This window comes from Carcharodon carcharias, chromosome 33 (assembly GCF_017639515.1).
Source record: "Carcharodon carcharias isolate sCarCar2 chromosome 33, sCarCar2.pri, whole genome shotgun sequence".
NCBI lineage: Eukaryota > Metazoa > Chordata > Chondrichthyes > Lamniformes > Lamnidae > Carcharodon > Carcharodon carcharias.
In genome coordinates, this window is record NC_054499.1 from 6443412 (window position 1) to 6470022 (window position 26611).

A 26611-nucleotide genomic window follows, 5' to 3' on the forward strand; every position below is an offset into this window, starting at 1 on the left:
TGACATGGGTTTGCTGGTTTCTGTGGTAGGTGTTGAGGTGGTTTCGCTACTTTCTGTGGTAGGTGTTGAGGTGGTTTCGCTGATTTCTACTGGAGGTGTTGAGGTGCTTTTGCTAATTTCTGTGGTAGGTGTTGAGGTGCTTTCGCTGATTTCTGTGGTAGGTGTTGACGTGGGTTCGCTGGTTTCTGTGTTAGATGTTGAGATGGTTTCACTGCTTCCTATGGTAGGTGTTGAGGTGGTTTCACTGGCTCCTGTGGTAGGTGTTGCGGTGGTTTTGCTGGTTTCTGTGGTAGGTGTTGAGGTGGTTTTGCTTGTTTCTGTGTTAGGTGTTGAGATGGTTTCACTGGTTTCTGTGGTATGTGTTATGGTTTCGCTGGTGTCGATGGGAGGTGTTGAGGTTATTTCGCTGGTTTCTGTAGTAGGTGCTGAGGTGGTTTCGCTTGTTTCTGTGGAAGGTGTTAAGGTGGTTCCACTCGTATCTATGAGAGCTGTTGATGTGGTGTCACTGATTTCTGTGTTAGGTGTTGAGGTGGTTTGATTGCTTCCTGTGATAGGTGTTGAGGTGCTTTCACTGCTTTCTGTTGTAGGTGTTGCGGTGGTTTTATTGCTTTCTGTGGTAGTTGTTGAGGTTGGTTCCCTGGTTTCTGTGGTAGGTGTTGAGGTGGTTTCGGTGGTTTTGATGGAGTTGTTGAGGTTACTTTGCTGGTTTTGGTGGTAGGTGTTAATGTGGTTTCACTTGTACCTATGGTAGATGTTGATGTGATTTCACTGGTTTCTGTGTTAGGTGTTGAGGTGGTTTCACCGCTTTCTGTGGTAGGTGCTGAGGTGGTTTCACCAGTTTTTGTGGTAGGTGCCAAGATATTTTCGCTGGTTTCTGTGGTAGGTGTTGAGGTGGCTTCACTGGTTTCGATGGGAGGTGTTGAGGTGGTTTCACTGGTTCCTATGCTGGGTGTTGAGGTGGTTTCGATGGCTTCTGTGGTAGGTGTTGAGGTGGTTTTGCTGGCTTCTGTGGTAGGTGCTGAGGTGGTTTTGCTGGCTTCTGTGGTAGGTGTTGAGGTGCTTTTGCTGGGTTCTGTGGTAGGTGTTGAGGTGTTTTCAATAGTTCCTATGGTAGGTGTTGAAGTGGCTTTGCTGGCTTCTGTGGTAGGTGTTGAGGTGGTTTCACTGGCTTCTCTGGTAGGTGTTGAGGTGGTTTCACTGTTTTCTAAAGTATGTGCTGTGGTGATTTCACTGGCTTCTGTGGTAGGTGTTGAGGTGCTTTTGCTGGTTTGTGTGGTAGGTGCAGAGTTAGATTTGCCGGTTTCTGTGGTAGGAGTTGAGGTGCTTTCACTGATTTCTGTGTTAGGTGTTGATGTGGTTTCACTGGTGTCTGTGGTAGGTGCCAAGATATTTTTGCTGGTTTCTGTGGTAGGTGTTGAGGTGGTTTTGGTGGTTTCTGTAGTAGGTGTTGAGGTGGTTTCACTGGTTCCTATGGTAGGTGTTGTTGTGGTTTCACTGGTTCCTATCGTAGGTGCTGAGGTGGTTTTGCTGGCTTCTGTGGTTGGTGTTGAGGTGGTTTTGCTGGCTTCTGTGGTAGGTGTTGAGGTGGTGTTGCTGGGTTCTGTGGTAGGTGTTGAGGTGGTTTTGCTAGTTTCTGTGGTAGGTGTTGAGGTGGTTTCAATGGTTCCTTTGGTTGGTGTTGAGGTGGTTTTGCTGGCTTCTGTGGTAGGCGTTGAGGTGGTTTCACTGGCCTCTCTGGTAGGTGTTGAGGTGGTTTCACTGTTTTCTAAAGTATGTGCTGTGGTCATTTCACTGGCTTCTGTGGTAGGTGTTGAGGTGCTTTTGCTGATTTCTGTGGTAGGTGCAGAGTTAATTTTGCTGGTTTCTGTGGTAAGAGTTGATGTGCTTTCACTGATTTCTGTGGTAGGTGTTGATGTGGTTTCATTGGTTTCTGTGGTAGGTGCCAAGATATTTTCGCTGGTTTCTGTGGTAGGTGTTGAGGTGATTTTGGTGATTTCTGAAGTAGGTGTTGAGGTGGTTTCACTGTTTTCTAAAGTATGTGCTGTGGTGATTTCACTGGCTTCTGTGGTAGGTGTTGAGGTGCTTTTGCTGGTTTCTGTGGTAGGTGCAGAGTTGGATTTGGTGGTTTCTGTGGTAGGAGTTGAGGTGCTTTCAGTGATTTCTGTGGTAGGTGTTGACGTGGTTTCACTGGTTTCTGTGGTAGGTGCCAAGATATTTTCGCTGGTTTCTGTGGTAGGTGTTGATGTGGGTTTGGTGGCTTCTGTAGTAGGTGTTGAGGTGGTTTTGCTGGTGTCTGTGGTAGGTGTTGAGGTGGGTTTGCTGGTTTCTGTGGTAGTTGTTGAGGTGGTTTTGCTCATTTCTGTGGTAGGTGTTCAGGTGGTTTTGCTGATTTCTACTGGAGGTGTTGAGCTGCTTTTGCTAATTTCTGTGTTAGGTGTTGAGATGGTTTCACTGGCTTCTGTGGTAGGTGTTGAGGTGGTTTTGCTGGTGTCTGTGGTAGGTGTTGAGGTGGTTTCACTGATTTCTACTGGAGGTGTTGAGGTGCTTTTGCTAATTTCTGTGGTAGGTGTTGAGGTACTTTCACTGATTTCTGTGGTAGGTGTTGTGGTGGTTTCACTGGTTCCTATGGTGGGTGTTGAGGTGGTTTCGCTGGCTTCTGTGGTTGGTGTTGAGGTGGTTTTGCTGGTTTCTGTGTTAGGTGTTGAGATGGTTTCACTGCTTCCTATGGTAGGTGTTGAGGTGGTTTCGCTGGATCCTGTGGTAGGTGTTGAGGTGGTTTCACTGCTTTCGATGGGAGGTGTTGAGGTGCTTTCACTGGCTCCTATGGTGGGTGTTGAGGTGGTTTCGCTGGCTTCTGTGGTTGGTGTTGAGGTGGTTTTGCTGGCTTCTGTGGTAGGTGTTGAGGTGGTTTTGGTGGGTTCTGTGGTAGGTGTTGAGGTGGTTTTGCTGGTTTCTGTGGTAGGTGTTGAGGTGTTTTCAATAGTTCCTATGGTGGGTGTTGAAGTGGCTTGGCTGGCTTCTGTGGTAGGTGTTGAGTTGGTTTCACTGGCTTCCCTGGTAGGTGTTGAGGTGGTTTCACTTTTTTCTAATGTATGTGCTGTGGTCATTTCACTGGCTTCTGTTGTAGGTGTTGAGGTGCTTTCAGTGATTTCTGTGGTAGGTGTTGACGTGGTTTCACTGGTTTCTGTGGTAGGTGCCAAGATATTTTCGCTGGTTTCTGTGGTAGGTGTTGATGTGGGTTTGGTGGCTTCTGTAGTAGGTGTTGAGGTGGTTTTGCTGGTGTCTGTGGTAGGTGTTGAGGTGGGTTTGCTGGTTTCTGTGGTAGTTGTTGAGGTGGTTTTGCTCATTTCTGTGGTAGGTGTTGAGGTGGTTTTGCTGATTTCTACTGGAGGTGTTGAGCTGCTTTTGCTAATTTCTGTGTTAGGTGTTGAGATGGTTTCACTGGCTTCTGTGGTAGGTGTTGAGGTGGTTTTGCTGGTGTCTGTGGTAGGTGTTGAGGTGGTTTCACTGATTTCTGCTGGAGGTGTTGAGGTGCTTTTGCTAATTTCTGTGGTAGGTGTTGAGGTACTTTCACTGATTTCTGTGGTAGGTGTTGTGGTGGTTTCACTGGTTCCTATGGTGGGTGTTGATGTGGTTTCGCTGGCTTCTGTGGTTGGTGTTGAGGTGGTTTTGCTGGTTTCTGTGTTAGGTGTTGAGATGGTTTCACTGCTTCCTATGGTAGGTGTTGAGGTGGTTTCGCTGGATCCTGTGGTAGGTGTTGAGGTGGTTTCACTGGTTTCGATGGGAGGTGTTGAGGTGCTTTCACTGGCTCCTATGGTGGGTGTTGAGGTGGTTTCGATGGCTTCTGTGGATGGTGTTGAGGTGGTTTTGCTGGCTTCTGTGGTAGGTGTTGAGGTGGTTTTGGTGGGTTCTGTGGTAGGTGTTGAGGTGGTTTTGCTGGTTTCTGTGGTAGGTGTTGAGGTGTTTTCAATAGTTCCTATGGTGGGTGTTGAAGTGGCTTGGCTGGCTTCTGTGGTAGGTGTTGAGTTGGTTTCACTGGCTTCCCTGGTAGGTGTTGAGGTGTTTTCACTTTTTTCTAATGTATGTGCTGTGGTCATTTCACTGGCTTCTGTGGTAGGTGTTGAGGTGCTTTTGCTGGTTTCTGTGGTAGGTGCAGATTTAGTTTCGCTTGTTTCTGTGGTAGGAGTTGATGTGCTTTCAGTGATTCCTGTGGTAGGTGTTGATGTGGTTTCACTGGTTTCTGTGGTAGGTGTTGAGATAGTTTCACTGCTTCCTATGGTAGGTGTTGAGGTGGTTTCGCTGGCCCCTGTGGTAGGTGTTGCAGTGGTTTTGCTGGTTTCTGTGGTAGGTGTTGAGGTGGTTTTGCTCGTTTCTGTGTTAGGTGTTGAGATGGTTTCACTGGTTTCTGTGGTACGTGTTGTGGTTTCGCTGGTGTCGATGGGAGGTGTTGAGATTATTTCGCTGGTTTCTGTAGTAGGTGTTGAGTTGGTTTCGCTTGTTTCTGTGGAAGGTGTTAAGGTGGTTTCACTCGTATCTATTATAGCTGTTGATGTGGTGTCACTGTTTTCTGTGTTAGGTATTGAGGTGGTTTGATTGGTTCCTGTGGTAGGTGCTGAGGTAGTTTCACTACTTTCTGTTGTAGGTGTTGAGCTGGATTTGCTGATTTCTACTGGAGGTGTTGAGATGCTTTCACTGCTTTCTGTGGTAGGTGTTGCAGTGGTTTTATTGGTTTCTGTGGTAGTTGTTGAGTTGGGTTCCCTAGTTTCTGTGGTAGGTGTTGAGGTGGTTTCGCTGGTTTTGATGGGAGGTGTTGAGGTTACTTTGCTGGTTTTGGTGGTAGGTGTTAATGTGGTTTCACTTGTACCTATGGTAGGTGTTGATGCGATTTCACTGGTTTCTGTGTTAGGTGTTGAGGTGGCTTCACTGCTTTCTGTGGTAGGTGTTACAGTGGTTTTGCTGGCTTCTCTGGTAGTTGTTGAGGTGGTTTCACTGGTTTCTGTGGTAGGTGTTGAGGTGGTTTCACTGGTTCCTATGGTAGGTGTTGAGGTGGTTTTGCTGATTTCTGTGGTAGGTGTTTTGGTGGTTTTAATGGTTCCTATTGGAGGTGATGAGTTCGTTTCACTGGCTTCTGTGGAAGGTGTTGAGGTGGTTGCGCTGGTTTCTGTGTTAGGTGCAAATTTAGTTTCGCTGGTTTCTGTGGTAGGAGTTGAGGTGCTTTCAGTGATTTCTGTGGTAGGTGTTGATGTGGTTTCACTGGTTTCTGTGGTAGGTGCCAAGATATTTTCGCTGTTTTCTGTGGTAGGTGTTGAGGTGGTTTTGGTGGTTTCTGTAGTAGGTGTTGAGGTGGTTTCACTGGTTCCTTTAGTGGGTGTTGAGGTGGTTTCACTGGTTCCTTTAGTGGGTGTTGAGGTGGTTTCGCTGGCTTCTGTGGCAGGTGTTGAGGTGGTTTTGCTGGGTTCTGTGGTAGGTGTTGAGGTGGTTCTGCTCGTTTCTGTAGTAGGTGTTGAGGTGTTTTCAATAGTTCTTATGGTAGGTGTTGAAGTGGCTTTGCTGGCTTCTGTGGTAGGTGTTGAGGTGGTTTCACTGGCTTCTCTGGTAGGTGTTGAGGTGGTTTCAATGTTTTCTAAAGTATGTGCTGTGGAGATTTCACTGGCTTCTGTGGTAGGTGTTGATGTGCTTTTGCTGGTATCTGTGGTAGGTGCAGAGTTAATTTTGCTGGTTTCTGTGGTAGGAGTTGATGTGCTTTCAGTGATTTCTGTGGTAGGTGTTGATGTGGTTTCACTGGTTTCTGTGGTAGGTGCCAAGATATTTTCTCTGGTTTCTGTGGTAGGTGTTGTGTTGATTTTGGTGGTTTCTTTAGTAGGTGTTGATGTGGTTTCACTGGTTTCGATGGGAGGTGTTGTGGTGGTTTCACTGGTTCCTATGGTGGGTGGTGAGGTGGTTTCGCTGGCTTCTGTGGTTGGTGTTGAGGTGGTTTTGCTGGTTTCTGTGGTAGGTGTTGAGTTGTTTTCAATAGTTCCTATGGTAGGTGTTGAAGTGGCTTTGCTGGCTTCTGTGGTAGGTGTTGAGCTGGTTTCACTGGCTTCTCTGGTAGGTGTTGAGGTGGTTTCACTGTTTTCTAAAGTATGTGCTGTGGTGATTTCACTGGTTTCTGTGGTAGGTGTTGAGGTGCTTTTGCTGGTTTCTGTGGTAGGTGCAGAGTTGGATTCGCTGGTTTCTGTGGTAGGAGTTGAGGTGCTTTCAGTGGTTTCTGTGGTAGGTGTTGATGTGGTTTCACTGGTTTCTGTGGTAGGTGCCAAGATATTTTTGCTGGTTTCTGTGGTAGGTGTTGAGGTGGTTTTGATGGTTCCTTTGGTGGGTGCTGAGGTGGTATCGCCAGCTTCTGTGGTAGGTGTTGAGGTGGTTTTGCTGGTGTCTGTGGTAGGTGTTGACATGGGGTTCCTGGTTTCTGTGGTAGGTGTTGAGGTGGTTTCGCTACTTTCTGTGGTAGGTGTTGAGGTGGTTTCGCTGATTTCTACTGGAGGTGTTGAGGTGCTTTTGCTAATTTCTGTGGTAGGTGTTGAGGTGCTTTCGCTGATTTCTGTGGTAGGTGTTGACGTGGGTTCGCTGGTTTCTGTGTTAGATGTTGAGATGGTTTCACTGCTTCCTATGGTAGGTGTTGAGGTGGTTTCGCTGGCTCCTGTGGTAGGTGTTGCGGTGGTTTTGCTGGTTTCTGTGGTAGGTGTTGAGGTGGTTTTGCTTGTTTCTGTGTTAGGTGTTGAGATGGTTTCACTGGTTTTTGTGGTATGTGTTATGGTTTCGCTGGTGTCGATGGGAGGTGTTGAGGTTATTTCGCTGGTTTCTGTAGTAGGTGCTGAGGTGGTTTCGCTTGTTTCTGTGGAAGGTGTTAAGGTGGTTTCACTCGTATCTATGAGAGCTGTTGATGTGGTGTCACTGATTTCTGTGTTAGGTGTTGAGGTGGTTTGATTGCTTCCTGTGGTAGGTGTTGAGGTGCTTTCACTGCTTTCTGTTGTAGGTGTTGCGGTGGTTTTATTGGTTTCTGTGGTAGTTGTTGAGGTTGGTTCCCTGGTTTCTGTGGTAGGTGTTGAGGTGGTTTCGGTGGTTTTGATGGGAGTTGTTGAGGTTACTTTGCTGGTTTTGGTGGTAGGTGTCAATGTGGTTTCACTTGTACCTATGGTAGATGTTGATGTGATTTCACTGGTTTCTGTGTTAGGTGTTGAGGTGGTTTCACCGCTTTCTGTGGTAGGTGCTGAGGTGGTTTCACCCGTTTTTGTGGTAGGTGCCAAGATATTTTCGCTGGTTTCTGTGGTAGGTGTTGAGGTGGCTTCACTGGTTTCAATGGGAGGTGTTGAGGTGGTTTCACTGGTTACTTTGGTGGGTGTTGAGGTGGTTTCGTTGGCCTCTGTGGTAGGTATTGAGGTGGTTTTGCTGGGTTCTGTGGTAGGTGTTGAGGTGGTTTTGCTGGGTTCTGTGGTAGGTGTTGAGGTGGTTTTGCTGGTTTCTGTGGTAGGTGTTGAGGTGTTTTCAATAGTTCCTATGGTAGGTGTTGAAGTGGCTTTGCTGGCTTCTGTGGTAGGTGTTGAGGTGGTTTCACTGGCTTCTCTGGTAGGTGTTGAGGTGGTTTCAATATTTTCTAAAGTTGGGGCTGTGGTGATTTCACTGGCTTCTGTGGTAGGTGTTGAGGTGCTTTTGCTGGTTTCTGTGGTAGGTGCAGAGTTAGATTTGCCAGTTACTGTGGTAGGAGTTGAGGTGCTTTCAGTGATTTCTGTGGTAGGTGTTGTTGTGGTTTCACTGGTTCCTGTGGTAGGTGCCAAGATATTTTCGCTGGTTTCTGTGGTAGGTGTTGAGGTGATTTTGGTGGTTTCTTTAGTAGGTGTTGATGTGGTTTCACTGGTTTCGATGGGAGGTGTTGTTGTGGTTTCACTGGTTCCTATGGTGGGTGTTGAGGTGGTTTCGCTGGCTTCTGTGGTTGGTGTTGAGGTGGTTTTGCTGGTTTCTGTGGTAGGTGTTGAGTTGTTTTCAATAGTTCCTATGGTAGGTGTTGAAGTGGCTTTGCTGGCTTCTGTGGTAGGTGTTGAGCTGGTTTCTCTGGCTTCTCTGGTAGGTGTTGAGGTAGTTTCACTGTTTTCTAAAGTATGTGCAGTGGTGATTTCACTGGTTTCTGTGGTAGGTGTTGAGGTGCTTTTGCTGGTTTCTTTGGTAGGTGCAGAGTTGGATTTGCTGGTTTCTGTGGTAGGAGCTGAGGTGCTTTCAGTGATTTCTGTGGTAGGTGTTCATGTGGTTTCACTGGTTTCTGTGGTTGGTGCCAAGATATTTGCGCTGGTTTCTGTGGTAGGTGTTGATGTGGGTTTGGTGGCTTCTGTAGTAGGTGTTGAGGTGGTTTTGCTGGTGTCTGTGGTAGGTGTTGAGGTGGGTTTGCTGGATTCTGTGGTAGTTGTTGAGGTGGTTTTGCTCGTTTCTGTGGTCGGTGTTGAGGTGATTTTGCTGGTTACTTTGGTGGGTGTTGAGGTGGTTTCGTTGGCCTCTGTGGTAGGTATTGAGGTGGTTTTGCTGGGTTCTGTGGTAGGTGTTGAGGTGGTTTTGCTGGGTTCTGTGGTAGGTGTTGAGGTGGTTTTGCTGGTTTCTGTGGTAGGTGTTGAGGTGTTTTCAATAGTTCCTATGGTAGGTGTTGAAGTGGCTTTGCTGGCTTCTGTGGTAGGTGTTGAGGTGGTTTCACTGGCCTCTCTGGTAGGTGTTGAGGTGATTTCAATATTTTCTAAAGTTGGGGCTGTGGTGATTTCACTGGCTTCTGTGGTAGGTGTTGAGGTGCTTTTGCTGGTTTCTGTGGTAGGTGCAGAGTTAGATTTGCCAGTTAATGTGGTAGGAGTTGAGGTGCTTTCAGTGATTTCTGTGGTAGGTGTTGTTGTGGTTTCACTGGTTCCTGTGGTAGGTGCCAAGATATTTTCGCTGGTTTCTGTGGTAGGTGTTGAGGTGATTTTGGTGGTTTCTTTAGTAGGTGTTGATGTGGTTTCACTGGTTTCGATGGGAGGTGTTGTTGTGGTTTCACTGGTTCCTATGGTGGGTGTTGAGGTGGTTTCGCTGGCTTCTGTGGTTGGTGTTGAGGTGGTTTTGCTGGTTTCTGTGGTAGGTGTTGAGTTGTTTTCAATAGTTCCTATGGTAGGTGTTGAAGTGGCTTTGCTGGCTTCTGTGGTAGGTGTTGAGCTGGTTTCTCTGGCTTCTCTGGTAGGTGTTGAGGTAGTTTCACTGTTTTCTAAAGTATGTGCAGTGGTGATTTCACTGGTTTCTGTGGTAGGTGTTGAGGTGCTTTTGCTGGTTTCTTTGGTAGGTGCAGAGTTGGATTTGCTGGTTTCTGTGGTAGGAGCTGAGGTGCTTTCAGTGATTTCTGTGGTAGGTGTTCATGTGGTTTCACTGGTTTCTGTGGTAGGTGCCAAGATATTTTCGCTGGTTTCTGTGGTAGGTGTTGATGTGGGTTTGGTGGCTTCTGTAGTAGGTGTTGAGGTGGTTTTGCTGGTGTCTGTGGTAGGTGTTGAGGTGGGTTTGCTGGATTCTGTGGTAGTTGTTGAGGTGGTTTTGCTCGTTTCTGTGGACGGTGTTGAGGTGGTTTTGCTGATTTCTACTGGAGGTGTTGAGCTGCTTTTGCTAATTTCTGTGTTAGGTGTTGAGATGGTTTCACTGGCTTCTGTGAAAGGTGTTGAGGTGGTTTTGCTGGTGTCTGTGGTAGGTGTTGTGGTGGTTTCAGTGATTTCTACTGGAGGTGTTGAGGTGCTTTTGCTAATTTCTGTGGTAGGTGTTGAGGTACTTTCACTGATTTCTGTGGTAGGTGTTGTGATTGTTTCACTGGTTCCTATGGTGGGTGTTGAGGTGGCTTCGCTGGCTTCTGTGGTTGGTGTTGAGGTGGTTTTGCTGGTTTCTGTGTTAGGTGTTGAGATGGTTTCACTGCTTCCTATGGTGGGTGTTGAGGTGGTTTCGCTGGATCCTGTGGTAGGTGTTGAGGTGGTTTCACTGGTTTCGAAGGGAGGTGTTGAGGTGCTTTCACTGGCTCCTATGGTGGGGGTTGAGGTGGTTTCACTGGCTTCTGTGGTTGGTGTTGAGGTGGTTTTGCTGGCTTCTGTGGTAGGTGTTGAGGTGGTTTTGGTGGGTTCTGTGGTAGGTGTTGAGGTGGCTTTGCTAGTTTCTGTGGTAGGTGTTGAGGTGTTTTCCATAGTTCCCATGGTGGGTGTTGAAGTGGCTTTGCTGGCTTCTGTGGTAGGTGTTGAGTTGGTTTCACTGGCTTCCCTGGTAGGTGTTGAGGTGGTTTCACTTTTTTCTAAAGTATGTGCTGTGGTCATTTCAATGGCTTCTGTGGTAGGTGTTGAGGTGCTTTTGCTGGTTTCTGTGGTAGGTGCAGATTTAGTTTCGCTGGTTTCTGTGGTAGGAGTTGAGGTGCTTTCAGTGATTTCTGTGGTAGGTGTTGATGTGGTTTCACTGGTTTCTGTGGTAGGTGCCAAGATATTTTCGCTGGTTTCTGTGGTAGGTGTTGAGGTGGTTTCACTGGTTCCTTTAGTGGGTGTTGAGGTGGTTTCACTGGTTCCTTTAGTGGGTGTTGAGGTGGTTTCGCTGGCTTCTGTGGCAGGTGTTGAGGTGGTTTTGCTGGGTTCTGTGGTAGGTGTTGAGGTGGTTCTGCTCGTTTCTGTAGTAGGTGTTGAGGTGTTTTCAATAGTTCAAGTGGTAGGTGTTGAAGTGGCTTTGCTGGCTTCTGTGGTAGGTGTTGAGGTGGTTTCACTGGCTTCTCTGGTAGGTGTTGAGGTGGTTTCAATGTTTTCTAAAGTATGTGCTGTGGTGATTTCACTGGCTTCTGTGGTAGGTGTTGAGGTGCTTTTGCTGGTTTCTGTGGTAGGTGCAGAGTTAATTTTGCTGGTTTCTGTGGTAGGAGTTGATGTGCTTTCAGTGATTTCTGTGGTAGGTGTTGATGTGGTTTCACTGGTTTCTGTGGTAGGTGCCAAGATATTTTCTCTGGTTTCTGTGGTAGGTGTTGTGTTGATTTTGGTGGTTTCTTTAGTAGGTGTTGATGTGGTTTCACTGGTTTCGATGGGAGGTGTTGTGGTGGTTTCACTGGTTCCTATGGTGGGTGGTGAGGTGGTTTCGCTGGCTTCTGTGGTTGGTGTTGAGGTGGTTTTGCTGGTTTCTGTGGTAGGTGTTGAGTTGTTTTCAATAGTTCCTATGGTAGGTGTTGAAGTGGCTTTGCTGGCTTCTGTGGTAGGTGTTGAGCTGGTTTCACTGGCTTCTCTGGTAGGTGTTGAGGTGGTTTCACTGTTTTCTAAAGTATGTGCTGTGGTGATTTCACTGGTTTCTGTGGTAGGTGTTGAGGTGCTTTTGCTGGTTTCTGTGGTAGGTGCAGAGTTGGATTCGCTGGTTTCTGTGGTAGGAGTTGAGGTGCTTTCAGTGATTTCTGTGGTAGGTGTTGATGTGGTTTCACTGGTTTCTGTGGTAGGTGCCAAGATATTTTTGCTGGTTTCTGTGGTAGGTGTTGAGGTGGTTTTGATGGTTCCTTTGGTGGGTGCTGAGGTGGTATCGCCGGCTTCTGTGGTAGGTGTTGAGGTGGTTTTGCTGGTGTCTGTGGTAGGTGTTGACATGGGTTTGCTGGTTTCTGTGGTAGGTGTTGAGGTGGTTTCGCTGCTTTCTTTGGTAGGTGTTGAGGTGGTTTCGCTGATTTCTACTGGAGGTGTTGAGGTGCTTTTGCTAATTTCTGTGGTAGGTGTTGAGGTGCTTTCGCTGATTTCTGTGGTAGGTGTTGACGTGGGTTCTCTGGTTTCTGTGTTAGATGTTGAGATGGTTTCACTGCTTCCTATGGTAGGTGTTGAGGTGGTTTCGCTGGCTCCTGTGGTAGGTGTTGCGGTGGTTTTGCTGGTTTCTGTGGTAGGTGTTGAGGTGGTTTTGCTTGTTTCTGTGTTAGGTGTTGAGATGGTTTCACTGGTTTCTGTGGTATGTGTTATGGTTTCGCTGGTGTCGATGGGAGGTGTTGAGGTTATTTCACTGGTTTCTGTAGTAGGTGCTGAGGTGGTTTCGCTTGTTTCTGTGGAAGGTGTTAAGGTGGTTTCACTCGTATCTATGAGAGCTGTTGATGTGGTGTCACTGATTTCTGTGTTAGGTGTTGAGGTGGTTTGATTGCTTCCTGTGGTAGGTGTTGAGGTGCTTTCACTGCTTTCTGTTGTAGGTGTTGCGGTGGTTTTATTGGTTTCTGTGGTAGTTGTTGAGGTTGGTTCCCTGGTTTCTGTGGTAGGTGTTGAGGTGGTTTCGGTGGTTTTGATGGGAGTTGTTGAGGTTACTTTGCTGGTTTTGGTGGTAGGTGTCAATGTGGTTTCACTTGTACCTACGGTAGATGTTGATGTGATTTCACTGGTTTCTGTGTTAGGTGTTGAGGTGGTTTCACCGCTTTCTGTGGTAGGTGCTGAGGTGGTTTCACCAGTTTTTGTGGTAGGTGCCAAGATATTTTCGCTGGTTTCTGTGGTAGGTGTTGAGGTGGCTTCACTGGTTTCAATGGGAGGTGTTGAGGTGGTTTCACTGGTTACTTTGGTGGGTGTTGAGGTGGTTTCGTTGGCTTCTGTGGTAGGTATTGAGGTGGTTTTGCTGGGTTCTGTGGTAGGTGTTGAGGTGGTTTTGCTGGTTTCTGTGGTAGGTGTTGAGGTTTTTTCAATAGTTCCTATGGTAGGTGTTGAAGTGGCTTTGCTGGCTTCTGTGGTAGGTGTTGAGGTGGTTTCACTGGCTTCTCTGGTAGGTGTTGAGGTGGTTTCAATATTTTCTAAAGTATGTGCTGTGGTGATTTCACTGGCTTCTGTGGTAGGTGTTGAGGTGCTTTTGCTGGTTTCTGTGGTAGGTGCAGAGTTAGATTTGCCGGTTTCTGTGGTAGGAGTTGAGGTGCTTTCAGTGATTTCTGTGGTAGGTGTTGTTGTGGTTTCACTGGTTCTTGTGGTAGGTGCCAAGATATTTTCGCTGGTTTCTGTGGTAGGTGTTGAGGTGATTTTGGTGGTTTCTTTAGTAGGTGTTGATGTGGTTTCACTGGTTTCGATGGGAGGTGTTGTTGTGGTTTCACTGGTTTCGATGGGAGGTGTTGAGGTGCTTTCACTGGCTCCTATGGTGGGGGTTGAGGTGGTTTCACTGGCTTCTGTGGTTGGTGTTGAGGTGGTTTTGCTGGCTTCTGTGGTAGGTGTTGAGGTGGTTTTGGTGGGTTCTGTGGTAGGTGTTGAGGTGGTTTTGCTAGTTTCTGTGGTAGGTGTTGAGGTGTTTTCCATAGTTCCCATGGTGGGTGTTGAAGTGGCTTTGCTGGCTTCTGTGGTAGGTGTTGAGTTGGTTTCACTGGCTTCCCTGGTAGGTGTTGAGGTGGTTTCACTTTTTTCTAAAGTATGTGCTGTGGTCATTTCAATGGCTTCTGTGGTAGGTGTTGAGGTGCTTTTGCTGGTTTCTGTGGTAGGTGCAGATTTAGTTTCACTGGTTTCTGTGGTAGGAGTTGAGGTGCTTTCAGTGATTTCTGTGGTAGGTGTTGATGTGGTTTCACTGGTTTCTGTGGTAGGTGCCAAGATATTTTCGCTGGTTTCTGTGGTAGGTGTTGAGGTGGTTTCACTGGTTCCTTTAGTGGGTGTTGAGGTGGTTTCACTGGTTCCTTTAGTGGGTGTTGAGGTGGTTTCGCTGGTTCCTTTAGTGGGTGTTGAGGTGGTTTCACTGGTTCCTTTAGTGGGTGTTGAGGTGGTTTCGCTGGCTTCTGTGGCAGGTGTTGAGGTGGTTTTGCTGGGTTCTGTGGTAGGTGTTGAGGTGGTTCTGCTCGTTTCTGTAGTAGGTGTTGAGGTGTTTTCAATAGTTCTTATGGTAGGTGTTGAAGTGGCTTTGCTGGCTTCTGTGGTAGGTGTTGAGGTGGTTTCACTGGCTTCTCTGGTAGGTGTTAAGGTGGTTTCAATGTTTTCTAAAGTATGTGCTGTGGTGATTTCACTGGCTTCTGTGGTAGGTGTTGATGTGCTTTTGCTGGTTTCTGTGGTAGGTGCAGAGTTAATTTTGCTGGTTTCTGTGGTAGGAGTTGATGTGCTTTCAGTGATTTCTGTGGTAGGTGTTGATGTGGTTTCACTGGTTTCTGTGGTAGGTGCCAAGATATTTTCTCTGGTTTCTGTGGTAGGTGTTGTGTTGATTTTGGTGGTTTCTTTAGTAGGTGTTGATGTGGTTTCACTGGTTTCGATGGGAGGTGTTGTGGTGGTTTCACTGGTTCCTATGGTGGGTGGTGAGGTGGTTTCGCTGGCTTCTGTGGTTGGTGTTGAGGTGGTTTTGCTGGTTTCTGTGGTAGGTGTTGAGTTGTTTTCAATAGTTCCTATGGTAGGTGTTGAAGTGGCTTTGCTGGCTTCTGTGGTAGGTGTTGAGCTGGTTTCACTGGCTTCTCTGGTAGGTGTTGAGGTGGTTTCACTGTTTTCTAAAGTATGTGCTGTGGTGATTTCACTGGTTTCTGTGGTAGGTGTTGAGGTGCTTTTGCTGGTTTCTCTGGTAGGTGCAGAGTTGGATTCGCTGGTTTCTGTGGTAGGAGTTGAGGTGCTTTCAGTGATTTCTGTGGTAGGTGTTGATGTGGTTTCACTGGTTTCTGTGGTAGGTGCCAAGATATTTTTGCTGGTTTCTGTGGTAGGTGTTGAGGTGGTTTTGATGGTTCCTTTGGTGGGTGCTGAGGTGGTATCGCCGGCTTCTGTGGTAGGTGTTGAGGTGGTTTTGCTGGTGTCTGTGGTAGGTGTTGACATGGGTTTGCTGGTTTCTGTGGTAGGTGTTGAGGTGGTTTCGCTACTTTCTGTGGTAGGTGTTGAGGTGGTTTCGCTGATTTCTACTGGAGGTGTTGAGGTGCTTTTGCTAATTTCTGTGGTAGGTGTTGAGGTGCTTTCGCTGATTTCTGTGGTAGGTGTTGACGTGGGTTCTCTGGTTTCTGTGTTAGATGTTGAGATGGTTTCACTGCTTCCTATGGTAGGTGTTGAGGTGGTTTCGCTGGCTCCTGTGGTAGGTGTTGCGGTGGTTTTGCTGGTTTCTGTGGTAGGTGTTGAGGTGGTTTTGCTTGTTTCTGTGTTAGGTGTTGAGATGGTTTCACTGGTTTCTGTGGTATGTGTTATGGTTTCCCTGGTGTCGATGGGAGGTGTTGAGGTTATTTCGCTGGTTTCTGTAGTAGGTGCTGAGGTGGTTTCGCTTGTTTCTGTGGAAGGTGTTAAGGTGGTTTCACTCGTATCTATGAGAGCTGTTGATGTGGTGTCACTGATTTCTGTGTTAGGTGTTGAGGTGGTTTGATTGCTTCCTGTGGTAGGTGTTGAGGTGCTTTCACTGCTTTCTGTTGTAGGTGTTGCGGTGGTTTTATTGGTTTCTGTGGTAGTTGTTGAGGTTGGTTCCCTGGTTTCTGTGGTAGGTGTTGAGGTGGTTTCGGTGGTTTTGATGGGAGTTGTTGAGGTTACTTTGCTGGTTTTGGTGGTAGGTGTTAATGTGGTTTCACTTGTACCTATGGTAGATGTTGATGTGATTTCACTGGTTTCTGTGTTAGGTGTTGAGGTGGTTTCACCGCTTTCTGTGGTAGGTGCTGAGGTGGTTTCACCCGTTTTTGTGGTAGGTGCCAAGATATTTTCGCTGGTTTCTGTGGTAGGTGTTGAGGTGGCTTCACTGGTTTCAATGGGAGGTGTTGAGGTGGTTTCACTGGTTACTTTGGTGGGTGTTGAGGTGGTTTCGTTGGCTTCTGTGGTAGGTATTGAGGTGGTTTTGCTGGCTTCTGTGGTAGGTGTTGAGGTGGTTTTGCTGGGTTCTGTGGTAGGTGTTGAGGTGGTTTTGCTGGTTTCTGTGGTAGGTGTTGAGGTGTTTTCAATAGTTCCTATGGTAGGTGTTGAAGTGGCTTTGCTGGCTTCTGTGGTAGGTGTTGAGGTGGTTTCACTGGCTTCTCTGGTAGGTGTTGAGGTGGTTTCAATATTTTCTAAAGTTGGGGCTGTGGTGATTTCACTGGCTTCTGTGGTAGGTGTTGAGGTGCTTTTGCTGGTTTCTGTGGTAGGTGCAGAGTTAGATTTGCCGGTTTCTGTGGTAGGAGTTGAGGTGCTTTCAGTGATTTCTGTGGTAGGTGTTGTTGTGGTTTCACTGGCTCCTGTGGTAGGTGCCAAGATATTTTCGCTGGTTTCTGTGGTAGGTGTTGAGGTGATTTTGGTGGTTTCTATAGTAGGTGTTGATGTGGTTTCACTGGTTTCGATGGGAGGTGTTGTTGTGGTTTCACTGGTTCCTATGGTGGGTGTTGAGGTGGTTTCGCTGGCTTCTGTGTTTGGTGTTGAGGTGGTTTTGCTGGTTTCTGTGGTAGGTGTTGAGTTGTTTTCAATAGTTCCTATGGTAGGTGTTGAAGTGGCTTTGCTGGCTTCTGTGGTAGGTTTTGAGCTGGTTTCTCTGTCTTCTCTGGTAGGTGTTGAGGTAGTTTCACTGTTTTCTAAAGTATGTGCAGTGGTGATTTCACTGGTTTCTGTGGTAGGTGTTGAGGTGCTTTTGCTGGTTTCTTTGGTAGGTGCAGAGTTGGATTCGCTGGTTTCTGTGGTAGGAGTTGAGGTGCTTTCAGTGATTTCTGTGGTAGGTGTTCATGTGGTTTCACTGGTTTCTGTGGTAGGTGCCAAGATATTTTCGCTGGTTTCTGTGGTAGGTGTTGATGTGGGTTTGGTGGCTTCTGTAGTAGGTGTTGAGGTGGTTTTGCTGGTGTCTGTGGTAGGTGTTGAGGTGGGTTTGCTGGATTCTGTGGTAGTTGTTGAGGTGGTTTTGCTCGTTTCTGTGGTCGGTGTTGAGGTGGTTTTGCTGATTTCTACTGGAGGTGTTGAGCTGCTTTTGCTAATTTCTGTGTTAGGTGTTGAGATGGTTTCACTGGCTTCTGTGGTAGGTGTTGAGGTGGTTTTGCTGGTGTCTGTGGTAGGTGTTGGGGTGGTTTCAGTGATTTCTACTGGAGGTGTTGAGGTGCTTTTGCTAATTTCTGTGGTAGGTGTTGAGGTACTTTCACTGATTTCTGTGGTAGGTGTTGTGATTGTTTCACTGGTTCCTATGGTGGGTGTTGAGGTTGCTTCGCTGGCTTCTGTGGTTGGTGTTGAGGTGGTTTTGTTGGTTTCTGTGTTAGGTGTTGAGATGGTTTCACTGCTTCCTATGGTGGGTGTTGAGGTGGTTTCGCTGGATCCTGTGGTAGGTGTTGAGGTGGTTTCACTGGTTCCGATGGGAGGTGTTGAGGTGCTTTCACTGGCTCCTATGGTGGGGGTTGAGGTGGTTTCACTGGCTTCTGTGGTTGGTGTTGAGGTGGTTTTGCTGGCTTCTGTGGTAGGTGTTGAGGTGGTTTTGGTGGGTTCCGTGGTAGGTGTTGAGGTGGTTTTGCTAGTTTCTGTGGTAGGTGTTGAGGTGTTTTCCATAGTTCCCATGGTGGGTGTTGAAGTGGCTTTGCTGGCTTCTGTGGTAGGTGTTGAGTTGGTTTCACTGGCTTCCCTGGTAGGTGTTGAGGTGGTTTCACTTTTTTCTAAAGTATGTGCTGTGGTCATTTCAATGGCTTCTGTGGTAGGTGTTGAGGTGCTTTTGCTGGTTTCTGTGGTAGGTGCAGATTTAGTTTCACTGGTTTCTGTGGTAGGAGTTGAGGTGCTTTCAGTGATTTCTGTGGTAGGTGTTGATGTGGTTTCACTGGTTTCTGTGGTAGGTGCCAAGATATTTTCGCTGGTTTCTGTGGTAGGTGTTGAGGTTGTTTTGGTGGTTTCTGTAGTAGGTGTTGAGGTGGTTTCACTGGTTCCTTTAGTGGGTGTTGAGGTGGTTTCGCTGGCTTCTGTGGTTGGTGTTGAGGTGGTTTTGCTGGTTTCTGTGGTATAGGTGTTGAGGTGGTTCTGCTCGTTTCTGTACTAGGTGTTGAGGTGTTTTCAATAGTTCTTATGGTAGGTGTTGAAGTGGCTTTGCTGGCTTCTGTGGTAGGTGTTGAGGTGGTTTCACTGGCTTCTCTGGTAGGTGTTGAGGTGGTTTCAATGTTTTCTAAAGTATGTGCTGTGGTGATTTCACTGGCTTCTGTGGTAGGTGTTGAGGTGCTTTTGCTGGTTTCTGTGGTAGGTGCAGAGTTAATTTTGCTGGTTTCTGTGGTAGGAGTTGATGTGCTTTCACTGATTTCAGTGGTAGGTGTTAATGTGGTTTCACTGGTTTCTGTGGTAGGTGCCAAGATATTTTCTCTGGTTTCTGTGGTAGGTGTTGAGGTGATTTTGGTGGTTTCTTTAGTAGGTGTTGATGTGGTTTCACTGGTTTCGATGGGAGGTGTTGTGGTGGTTTCACTGGTTCCTATGGTGGGTGTTGAGGTGGTTTCGCTGGCTTCTGTGGTTGGTGTTGAGGTGGATTTGCTGGTTTCTGTGGTAGGTGTTGAGTTGTTTTCAATAGTTCCTATGGTAGGTGTTGAAGTGGCTTTGCTGGCTTCTGTGGTAGGTGTTGAGCTGGTTTCACTGGCTTCTCTGGTAGGTGTTGAGTTGGTTTCACTGTTTTCTAAAGTATGTGCTGTGGTGATTTCACTGGTTTCTGTGGTAGGTGTTGAGGTGCTTTTGCTGGTTTCTGTGGTAGGTGCAGAGTTGGATTCGCTGGTTTCTGTGGTAGGAGTTGAGGTGCTTTCAGTGGTTTCTGTGGTAGGTGTTGATGTGGTTTCACTGATTTCTGTGGTAGGTGCCAAGATATTTTTGCTGGTTTCTGTGGTAGGTGTTGAGGTGGTTTTGATGGTTCCTTTGGTGGGTGCTGAGATGGTATCGCCGGCTTCTGTGGTAGGTGTTGAGGTGGTTTTGCTGGTGTCTGTGGTAGGTGTTGACATGGGTTTGCTGGTTTCTGTGGTAGGTGTTGAGGTGGTTTCGCTACTTTCTGTGGTAGGTGTTGAGGTGGTTTCGCTGATTTCTACTGGAGGTGTTGAGGTGCTTTTGCTAATTTCTGTGGTAGGTGTTGAGGTGGTTTTGCTGGTGTCTGTGGTAGGTGTTGACGTGGGTTTGCTGGTTTCTGTGGTAGGTGTTGAGGTGGTTTCGCTACTTTCTGTGGTAGGTGTTGAGGTGGTTTCGCTGATTTCTACTGGAGGTGTTGAGGTGCTTTTGCTAATTTCTGTGGTAGGTGTTGAGGTGCTTTCGCTGATTTCTGTGGTAGGTGTTGACGTGGGTTCGCTGGTTTCTGTGTTAGATGTTGAGATGGTTTCACTGCTTCCTATGGTAGGTGTTGAGGTGGTTTCGCTGGCTCCTGTGGTAGGTGTTGCAGTGGTTTTGCTGGTTTCTGTGGTAGGTGTTGAGGTTGTTTTGCTTGTTTCTGTGTTAGGTGTTGAGATGTTTTCACTGGTTTCTGTGGTATGTGTTATGGTTTCGCTGGTGTCGATGGGAGGTGTTGAGGTTATTTCGCTGGTTTCTGTAGTAGGTGCTGAGGTGGTTTCGCTTGTTTCTGTGGAAGGTGTTAAGGTGGTTTCACTCGTATCTATGAGAGCTGTTGATGTGGTGTCACTGATTTCTGTGTTAGGTGTTGAGGTGGTTTGATTGCTTCCTGTGGTAGGTGTTGAGGTGCTTTCACTGCTTTCTGTTGTAGGTGTTGTGGTGGTTTTATTGGTTTCTGTGGTAGTTGTTGAGGTTGGTTCCCTGGTTTCTGTGGTAGGTGTTGAGGTGGTTTCTGTGGTTTTGATGGGAGTTGTTGAGGTTACTTTGCTTGTTTTGGTGGTAGGTGTTAATGTGGTTTCACTTGTACCTATGGTAGATGTTGATGTGATTTCACTGGTTTCTGTGTTAGGTGTTGAGGTGGTTTCACTGCTGTCTCTGGTAGGTGCTGAGGTGGTTTCACCAGTTTTTGTGGTAGGTGCCAAGATATTTTTGCTGGTTTCTGTGGTAGTTGTTGAGCTGGTTTCACTGCTTCCTATGGTGGGTGTTGAGGTGGTTTCGATGGCTTCTGTGGTTGGTGTTGAGGTGGTTTTGCTGGCTTCTGTCGTAGGTGTTGAGTTGGTTTTGCTGGGTTCTGTGGTAGGTGTTGAGGTGGTTTTGCTGGTTTCTGTGGTAGGTGTTGAGGTGCTTTCAATAGTTCCAATGGTAGGTGTTGAAGTGGCTTTGCTGGCTTCTGTGGTAGGTGTTGAGGTGGTTTCACTGGCTTCTCTGGTAGGTGTTGAGGTGGTTTCACTGTTTTCTAAAGTATGTGCTGTGGTGATTTCACTGGCTTCTGTGGTAGGTGTTGAGGTGCTTTTGCTGGTTTCTGTGGTAGGTGTAGAGTTAGTTTTGCTGGTTTCTGTGGTAGGAGTTGAGGTGCTTTCAGTGATTTCTGTGGTAGGTGTTGATGTGGTTTCACTGGTTTCTGTGGTAGGTGCCAAGATATTTTCGCTGGTTTCTGTGGTAGGTGTTGAGGTGGTTTTGGTGGTTTCTGTAGTAGGTGTTGAGGTGGTTTTACTGGTTCCTTTGGTGGGTGTTGAGGTGGGTTCGCTGGCTTCTGTGGTAGGTGTTGAGGTGGTTTTGCTGGTGTCTGTGGTAGTTGTTGACATGGGTTTGCTGGTTTCTGTCGTAGGTGTTGAGGTGGTTTCGATACTTTCTGTGGTAGGTGTTTTCGCTGATTTCTACTGGAGGTGTTGAGGTGCTTTTGCTAATTTCTGTGGTAGGTGTTGAGGTGCTTTCGCTGATTTCTGTGGTAGGTGTTGACGTGGGTTCGCTGGTTTCTGTGTTAGGTGTTGAGATGGTTTCACTGCTTCCTATGGTAGGTGTTGAGGTGGTTTCGCTGACTCCTGTTGTAACTGTTGCGGTGGTTTCACTGGTTTCTGTGGTAGGTGTTGAGGTGGTTTTGCTTTTTTCTGTGTTAGGTGTTGAGATGGTTTCACTGGTTTCTGTGGTATGTGTTGTGGTTTCGCTGGTGTCGATGGGAGGTGTTGAGGTTATTTCGCTGGTTTCTGTAGTAGGTGTTGAGGTGGTTTCGCTTGTTTCTGTGGACGGTGCTAAGGTGGTTTCAATCGTATCTATGATAGCTGTTGATGTGGTGTCACTGATTTCTGTGTTCGGTGTTGAGGTGGTTTGATTGCTTCCTGTGGTAGGTGCTGAGGTGGTTTCACTACTTTCTGTTGTAGGTGTTGAGCTGGATTTGATGATTTCTACTGGAGGTGTTGAGATGCTTTCACTGCTTTCTGTGGTAGGTGTTGCCGTGTTTTTATTGGTTTCTGTGGTAGTTGTTGAAGTGGGTTCCCTGGGTTCTGTGGTAGGTGTTGAGGTGGTTTCGCTGGTTTTGATGGGAGGTGTTGAGGTTACTTTGCTGGTTTCGGTGGTAGGTGTTAATGTGGTTTCACTCGTACCTATGGTCGGTGTTTATGTGATTTCATTGGTTTCTCTGTTAGGTGTTGAGGTGGTTTCACTGCTTTCTGTGGTAGGTGCTGAGGTGGTTTCACCAGTTTTTGTGGTAGGTGCCAAGATATTTTTGCTGGTTTCTGTGGTAGGTGTTGAGGTGGGTTTGGTGGTTTCTGTAGTAGGTGTTGATGTGGTTTCATTGGTTCCTATGGTGGGTGTTGAGTTGCTTTCGCTGGCTTCTGTGGTAGGTGTTGAGGTGGTTTTGCTGATTTCTACTGGAGGTGTTGAGGTGCTTTTGCTAATTTCTGTTGTAGGTGTTGAGGTGCTTTCGCTGATTTCTGTGGTAGGTGTTGGTGTGGGTTTGCTGGATTCTGTGTTAGGTGTTGAGATGGTTTCAATGCTTCCTATGTTAAGCGTTGAGTGGTTTCGCTGGATCCTGTGGTAGGTGTTGAGGTGGCTTCACTGGTTTCAATGGGAGGTGTTGAGGTGGTTTCACTGGTTACTATGGTTCGTGTTGAGGTGGTTTCGTTGGCTTCTGTGGTAGGTATTGAGGTGGTTTTGCTGGGTTCTGTGGTAGGTGTTGAGGTGGTGTTGCTGGGTTCTGTGGTAGGTGTTGAGGTGGTTTTGCTGGTTTCTGTGGTAGGTGCAGAGTTAGTTTTCCGGTTTCTGTGGTAGGAGTTGAGGTGCTTTCACTGATTTCTGTGTTAGGTGTTGATGTGGTTTCACTGGTGTCTGTGGTAGGTGCCAAGATATTTTTGCTGGTTTCTGTGGTAGGTGTTGAGGTGGTTTTGGTGGTTTATGTAGTAGGTGTCGAGGTGGTTTCACTGGTTCCTATGGTCAGTGTTGAGGTGGTTTTGCTGGTCTCTGTGGTAGGTGTTGAGGTGGTTTTGCTGGTGTCTGTGGTAGGTGTTGAGGTGGGTTTGCTGGTTTCTGGGGTAGGTGTTTAGGTGGTTTCGCTACTTTCTGTTGGTAGTTGTTGAGGTGGTTTTGCTGATTTCTACTGGAGGTGTTGAGGTGCTTTTGCTAATTTCTGTGGTAGGTGTTGAGGTGCTTTCGCTGATTTCTGTGGTAGGTGTTGACGTGGGTTCGCTGGTTTCTGTGTTAGTTGTTGAGATGGTTTCACTGCTTCCTATGGTAGGTGTTGAGGTGGTTTCGCTGGCTCTTGCGGTAGGTGTTGCGGTGGTTTTGCTGGTTTCTGTGGTAGGTGTTGAGGTGGTTTTGCTTTTTGCTGTGTTAGTTGTTGAGATGGTTTCACTGGTTTCTGTGGTACGTGTTGTGGTTTCGCTGGTGTCGATGGGAGGTGTTGAGGTTATTTAGCTGATTTCTGTAGTAGGTGTTGAGGTGGTTTCGCTTGTTTCTGTGGATGGTGTTAAGGTGGTTTCACTCGTATCTATGATAGCTGTTGATGTGATGTCACTGATTTCTGTGTTAGGTGTTGAGGTGGTTTGATTACTTCCTGTGGTAGGTGCTGAGGTGCTTTCACTACTTTCTGTTGTAGGTGTTGAGCTGGATTTGCTGATTTCTACTGGAGGTGTTGAGATGCTTTCACTGCTTTCTGTGGTAGGTGTTGCGGTTGTTTTATTGGTTTCTGTGGTTGTTGTTGAGGTGGGTTCCCTGGTTTCTGTGGTAGGTGTTGAGGTGGTTTTGCTGGTTTTGATGGGAGGTGTTGAGGTTACTTTGCTGGTTTTGGTTGTAGGTGTTAATGTGGTTTCACTTGTACCTATGGTAGGTGTTGATGTGATTTCACTGGTTTCTGTGTTAGGTGTTGAGGTGGTTTCACTGCTTTCTGTGGTAGGTGCTGAGGTGGTTTCACCAGTTTTTGTGGTAGGTGTTGAGATGGTTTCGCTGGTTTCGATGGGAGGTGTTGCGGTGTTTTCACTGGTTTCTGTGGTAGGTGTTGAGCTGGTTTCACTGTTTCCGCGGTAGGTGTTGAGGTGGTTTTGCTCATTTCTGTGGTAGTTGTTGAGTTGGTTTCATTGGTTCCTATGGTAGGTGTTGGGGTGGTATTGCTGGCTTCTCTGGAAGTTGTTGAGGTGGTTTCACTGGTTTCTGTGGGAGGTGTTGAGGTGGTTTCACTGGTTCCTATGGTAGGTGTTGAGGTGGTTTTGCTGATTTCTGTGGTAGGTGTTGTGGTGGTTTTACTGGTTCCTATTGGAGGTGATGAGGTCGTTTCGCTGGCTTCTGTGGAAGGTGTTGAGGTGGTTTTGCTGGTTTCTGTGTTAGGTGTTGAGGTGTGTTCCCTCGTTTCTGTGGTAGATTTGGAGGTGGTTTCATTGGTTTCAATGGGAGGTGTTGAGGTGGTTTCACTGGTTTCTGTGTTAGGTGTTGATGTGGTTTCACTGGTTTCGATGGGATGTGTTGAGGTTATTTTGCTGCTTTCTGTGGTAGGTGTTGAGGTGGATTGGCTGGTTTCTGTGGAAGGTGTTGACGTGGTGTCACTGGTTCCTATTGTAGGTGTTAATGTGGTTTCGGTGGTTTCTGTGGTAGGTGTTGAGGTGGTTTCACTGTTTCCTATGGTAGGTGTTGTGGTGGTTTCACTGGTTCCTATGATAGGTGCTGAGGTGGTTTTGCTGGTTTCTGTGCTAGGTGTTGAGGTGGTTTCCCTGATTTCTGTGGTAGGTGTTGAGGTGGTTTCACTGGTTCCTATGCTAGATGCTGATGTGGTTTCGCTGGTTTCTGTGGTAGGTGTTGAGGTGGATTTGCTGGTTTCTGTGGAAGGTGTTGACGTGGTTTCACTGGTTCCTATTGTAGGTGTTGATGTGGTTTCGGTGGTTTCTGTGGTAGGTTTTGAGGTGGTTTCACTGTTTCCTATGGTAGGTGTTGTGGTGGTTCACTGGTTCCTATGGTAGGTGCTGAGGTGGTTTTGCTGGTCTCTGTTCTAGGTGTTGAGGTGGTTTCCCTGATTTCTGTGGTAGGTGTTGAGGTGGTTTCACTGGTTCCTATGGTAGATGCTGATGTGGTTTCGCTGGTTTCTGTGGTAGGTGTTGAGGTTTTTTCACTGTTTCCTATGGTAGGTGTTGTGGTAGTTTCACTGGTTCCTATGGTAGGTGTTGAGGTGGTTTTGCTGCCTTCTGTGTTAGGTGTTGAGGTGTGTTCCCTGGTTTCTGTGGTAGATTTGGAGGTGGTTTCATTGGTTTCAATGGGAGGTGTTGAGGTGGTTTCACTGGTTTCTGTGTTAGGTGTTGATGTGGTTTCACTGGTTTCGATGGGATGTGTTGAGGTTATTTTGCTGCTTTCTGTGGTAGGTGTTGAGGTGGATTTGCTGGTTTCTGTGGAAGGTGTTGATGTGGTTTCACTGGTTGCTATTGTAGGTGTTGATGTGGTTTCGGTGGTTTCTGTGGTAGGTGTTGAGGTGGTTTCACTGTTTCCTATGGTAGGTGTTGTGGTGGTTTCACTGGTTCCTATGGTAGGTGCTGAGGTGGTTTTGCTGGCTTCTGTGGTAGATGTTGAGGTGGATTCCCTGGTTTCTGTGGTAGGTGTTGAGGTGGTTTCACTGTTTCCTATGGTAGGTGTTGTGGTGGTTTCACTGGTTCCTATGGTAGGTGCTGAGGTGGTTTTGCTGGTTTCTGTGGTAGGTGTTGAGGTGGTTTCCCTGATTTCTGTTGTAGGTGTTGAGGTGATTTCACTGGTTCCAATGGTAGGTGTTGAGGTGGATTTGCTGGTTTTTGTGGAAGGTGTTGACGTGGTTTCACTGGTTCCTATTGTAGGTGTTGATGTGGTTTCGGTGGTTTCTGTGGTAGGTGTTGAGGTGGTTTCGCTGTTTCCTATGCTAGGTGTTGTGGTGGTTTCACTGGTTCCTATGGTAGGTGCTGAGGTGGTTTTGCTGACTTCTGTGGTAGATGTTGAGGTGGTTTCCCTGGTTTCTGTGGTAGGCGTTGAGGTGGTTCCATTGGTTTCTGTGCTTGGTGTTGGGGTGGAATCGCTGGTTTCTGTGGTAGGTGTTGAGGTGGTTCAACTGGTTCCAATGGTAGGTGCTGAGGTGGTTTTGCTGGTTTCTGTGCTAGGTGTTGAGGTGGATTCCCTGATTTCTGCTGTAGGTGTTGAGGTGATTTCACTGGTTCCTATGGTAGATGCTGATGTGGTTTCGCTGGTTTCTGTGGTAGGTGTTGAGGTGGATTTGCTGGTTTTTGTGGAAGGTGTTGACGTGGTTTCACTGGTTCCTATTGTAGGTGTTGATGTGGTTTTGGTGCTTTCTGTGCTAGGTGTTGAGGTGGTTTCACTGTTTCCTATGCTAGGTGTTGTGGTTGTTTCACTGGTTCCTATGGTAGGTGCTGAAGTAGTTTTGCTGGCTTCTGTGGTAGATGTTGAGGTGGTTTCCCTGGTTTCTGTGGTAGCATTGAGGTGGTTCCATTGGTTTCTGTGCTTGGTGTTGGGGTGGTTTCGCTGGTTTCTGTGGTAGGTGTTGAGGTGGTTTCACTGGTTCCTATGGTAGGTGTTGAGGTGGCTTTGCTGATTTCTGTGGTAGGTGTTGTGGTGGTTTTACTGGTTCCTATTGGAGGTGATGAGGTCGTTTCGCTGGCTTCTGTGGAAGGTGTTGAGGTTGTTTCGCTGGTTTCTGTGTTAGGTGTTGAGGTGTGTTCCCTGGTTTCTGTGGTAGATTTGGAGGTGGTTTCATTGGTTTCAATGGGAGGTGTTGAGGTGGTTTCACTGGTTTCTGTGTTAGGTGTTGATGTGGTTTCACTGGTTTCGATGGGATGTGTTGAGGTTATTTTGCTGCTTTCTGTTTTAGGTGTTGAGGTGGATTTTTTGGTTTCTGTGTAAGGTGTTGACGTGGTTTCACTGGTTCCTATTGTAGGTGTTGATGTGGTTTCGGTGGTTCCTATTGTAGGTGCTGAGGTGGTTTTGCTGCCTTCTGTGGTAGATGTTGAGGTGGTTTCCCTGGTTTCTGTGGTAGGTGTTGAGGTGGTTCCATTGGTTTCTGTGCTAGGTGTTGAGGTGGTTTCCCTGATTTCTGCGGTAGGTGTTGAGGTGGTTTCACTGGATCCTATGGGAGATGCTGATGTGGTTTTGCTTGTTTCTGTGGTAGGTGTTGAGGTGGTTTCACTGTTTCCTATGGTAGGTGTTGTGGTGGTTTCGCTGGTTCCTATGGTAGGTGCTGAATTGGTTTTGCTGGCTTCTGTGGTATTTGTTGGGGTGGTTTCGCTGGTTTTTGTAGTAGGTTTTGAGGTGGCTTCACTGCTTTCTGTGGTAGGTGTTAAGGTGGTTTCGCTCGTAGCTATGATAGCTGTTGATGTGGTGTCACTGATTTCTGTGTTAGGTGTTGAGGTGGTTTGATTGCTTCCTGTGGTAGGTGCTGAGGTGGTTTCGCTACTTTCTGTGGTAGGTGTTAAGCTGGATTGACT

The 26611-nt window shown here is 47.1% G+C and overlaps 1 protein-coding gene and 1 pseudogene across 1 annotated transcript; both read right to left on the reverse strand.

The window, feature by feature from the left end:
• Positions 1–240: 240 nt before the first annotated feature.
• On the reverse strand, positions 241–7064 carry LOC121272214 (integumentary mucin C.1-like; the record flags this gene model as incomplete). The annotated part of the gene is made up of 3 exons (XM_041178741.1): positions 241–315; positions 3891–4108; positions 7001–7064. Coding segments are annotated over 3 exons (357 nt in total), but the record flags the coding sequence as incomplete, so codon positions are not given.
• A 17607-nt stretch (positions 7065–24671) lies between these two features.
• Positions 24672–26308, reverse strand: LOC121272373 (annotated as a pseudogene).
• Between the last annotated feature and the right edge of the window lie 303 nt (positions 26309–26611).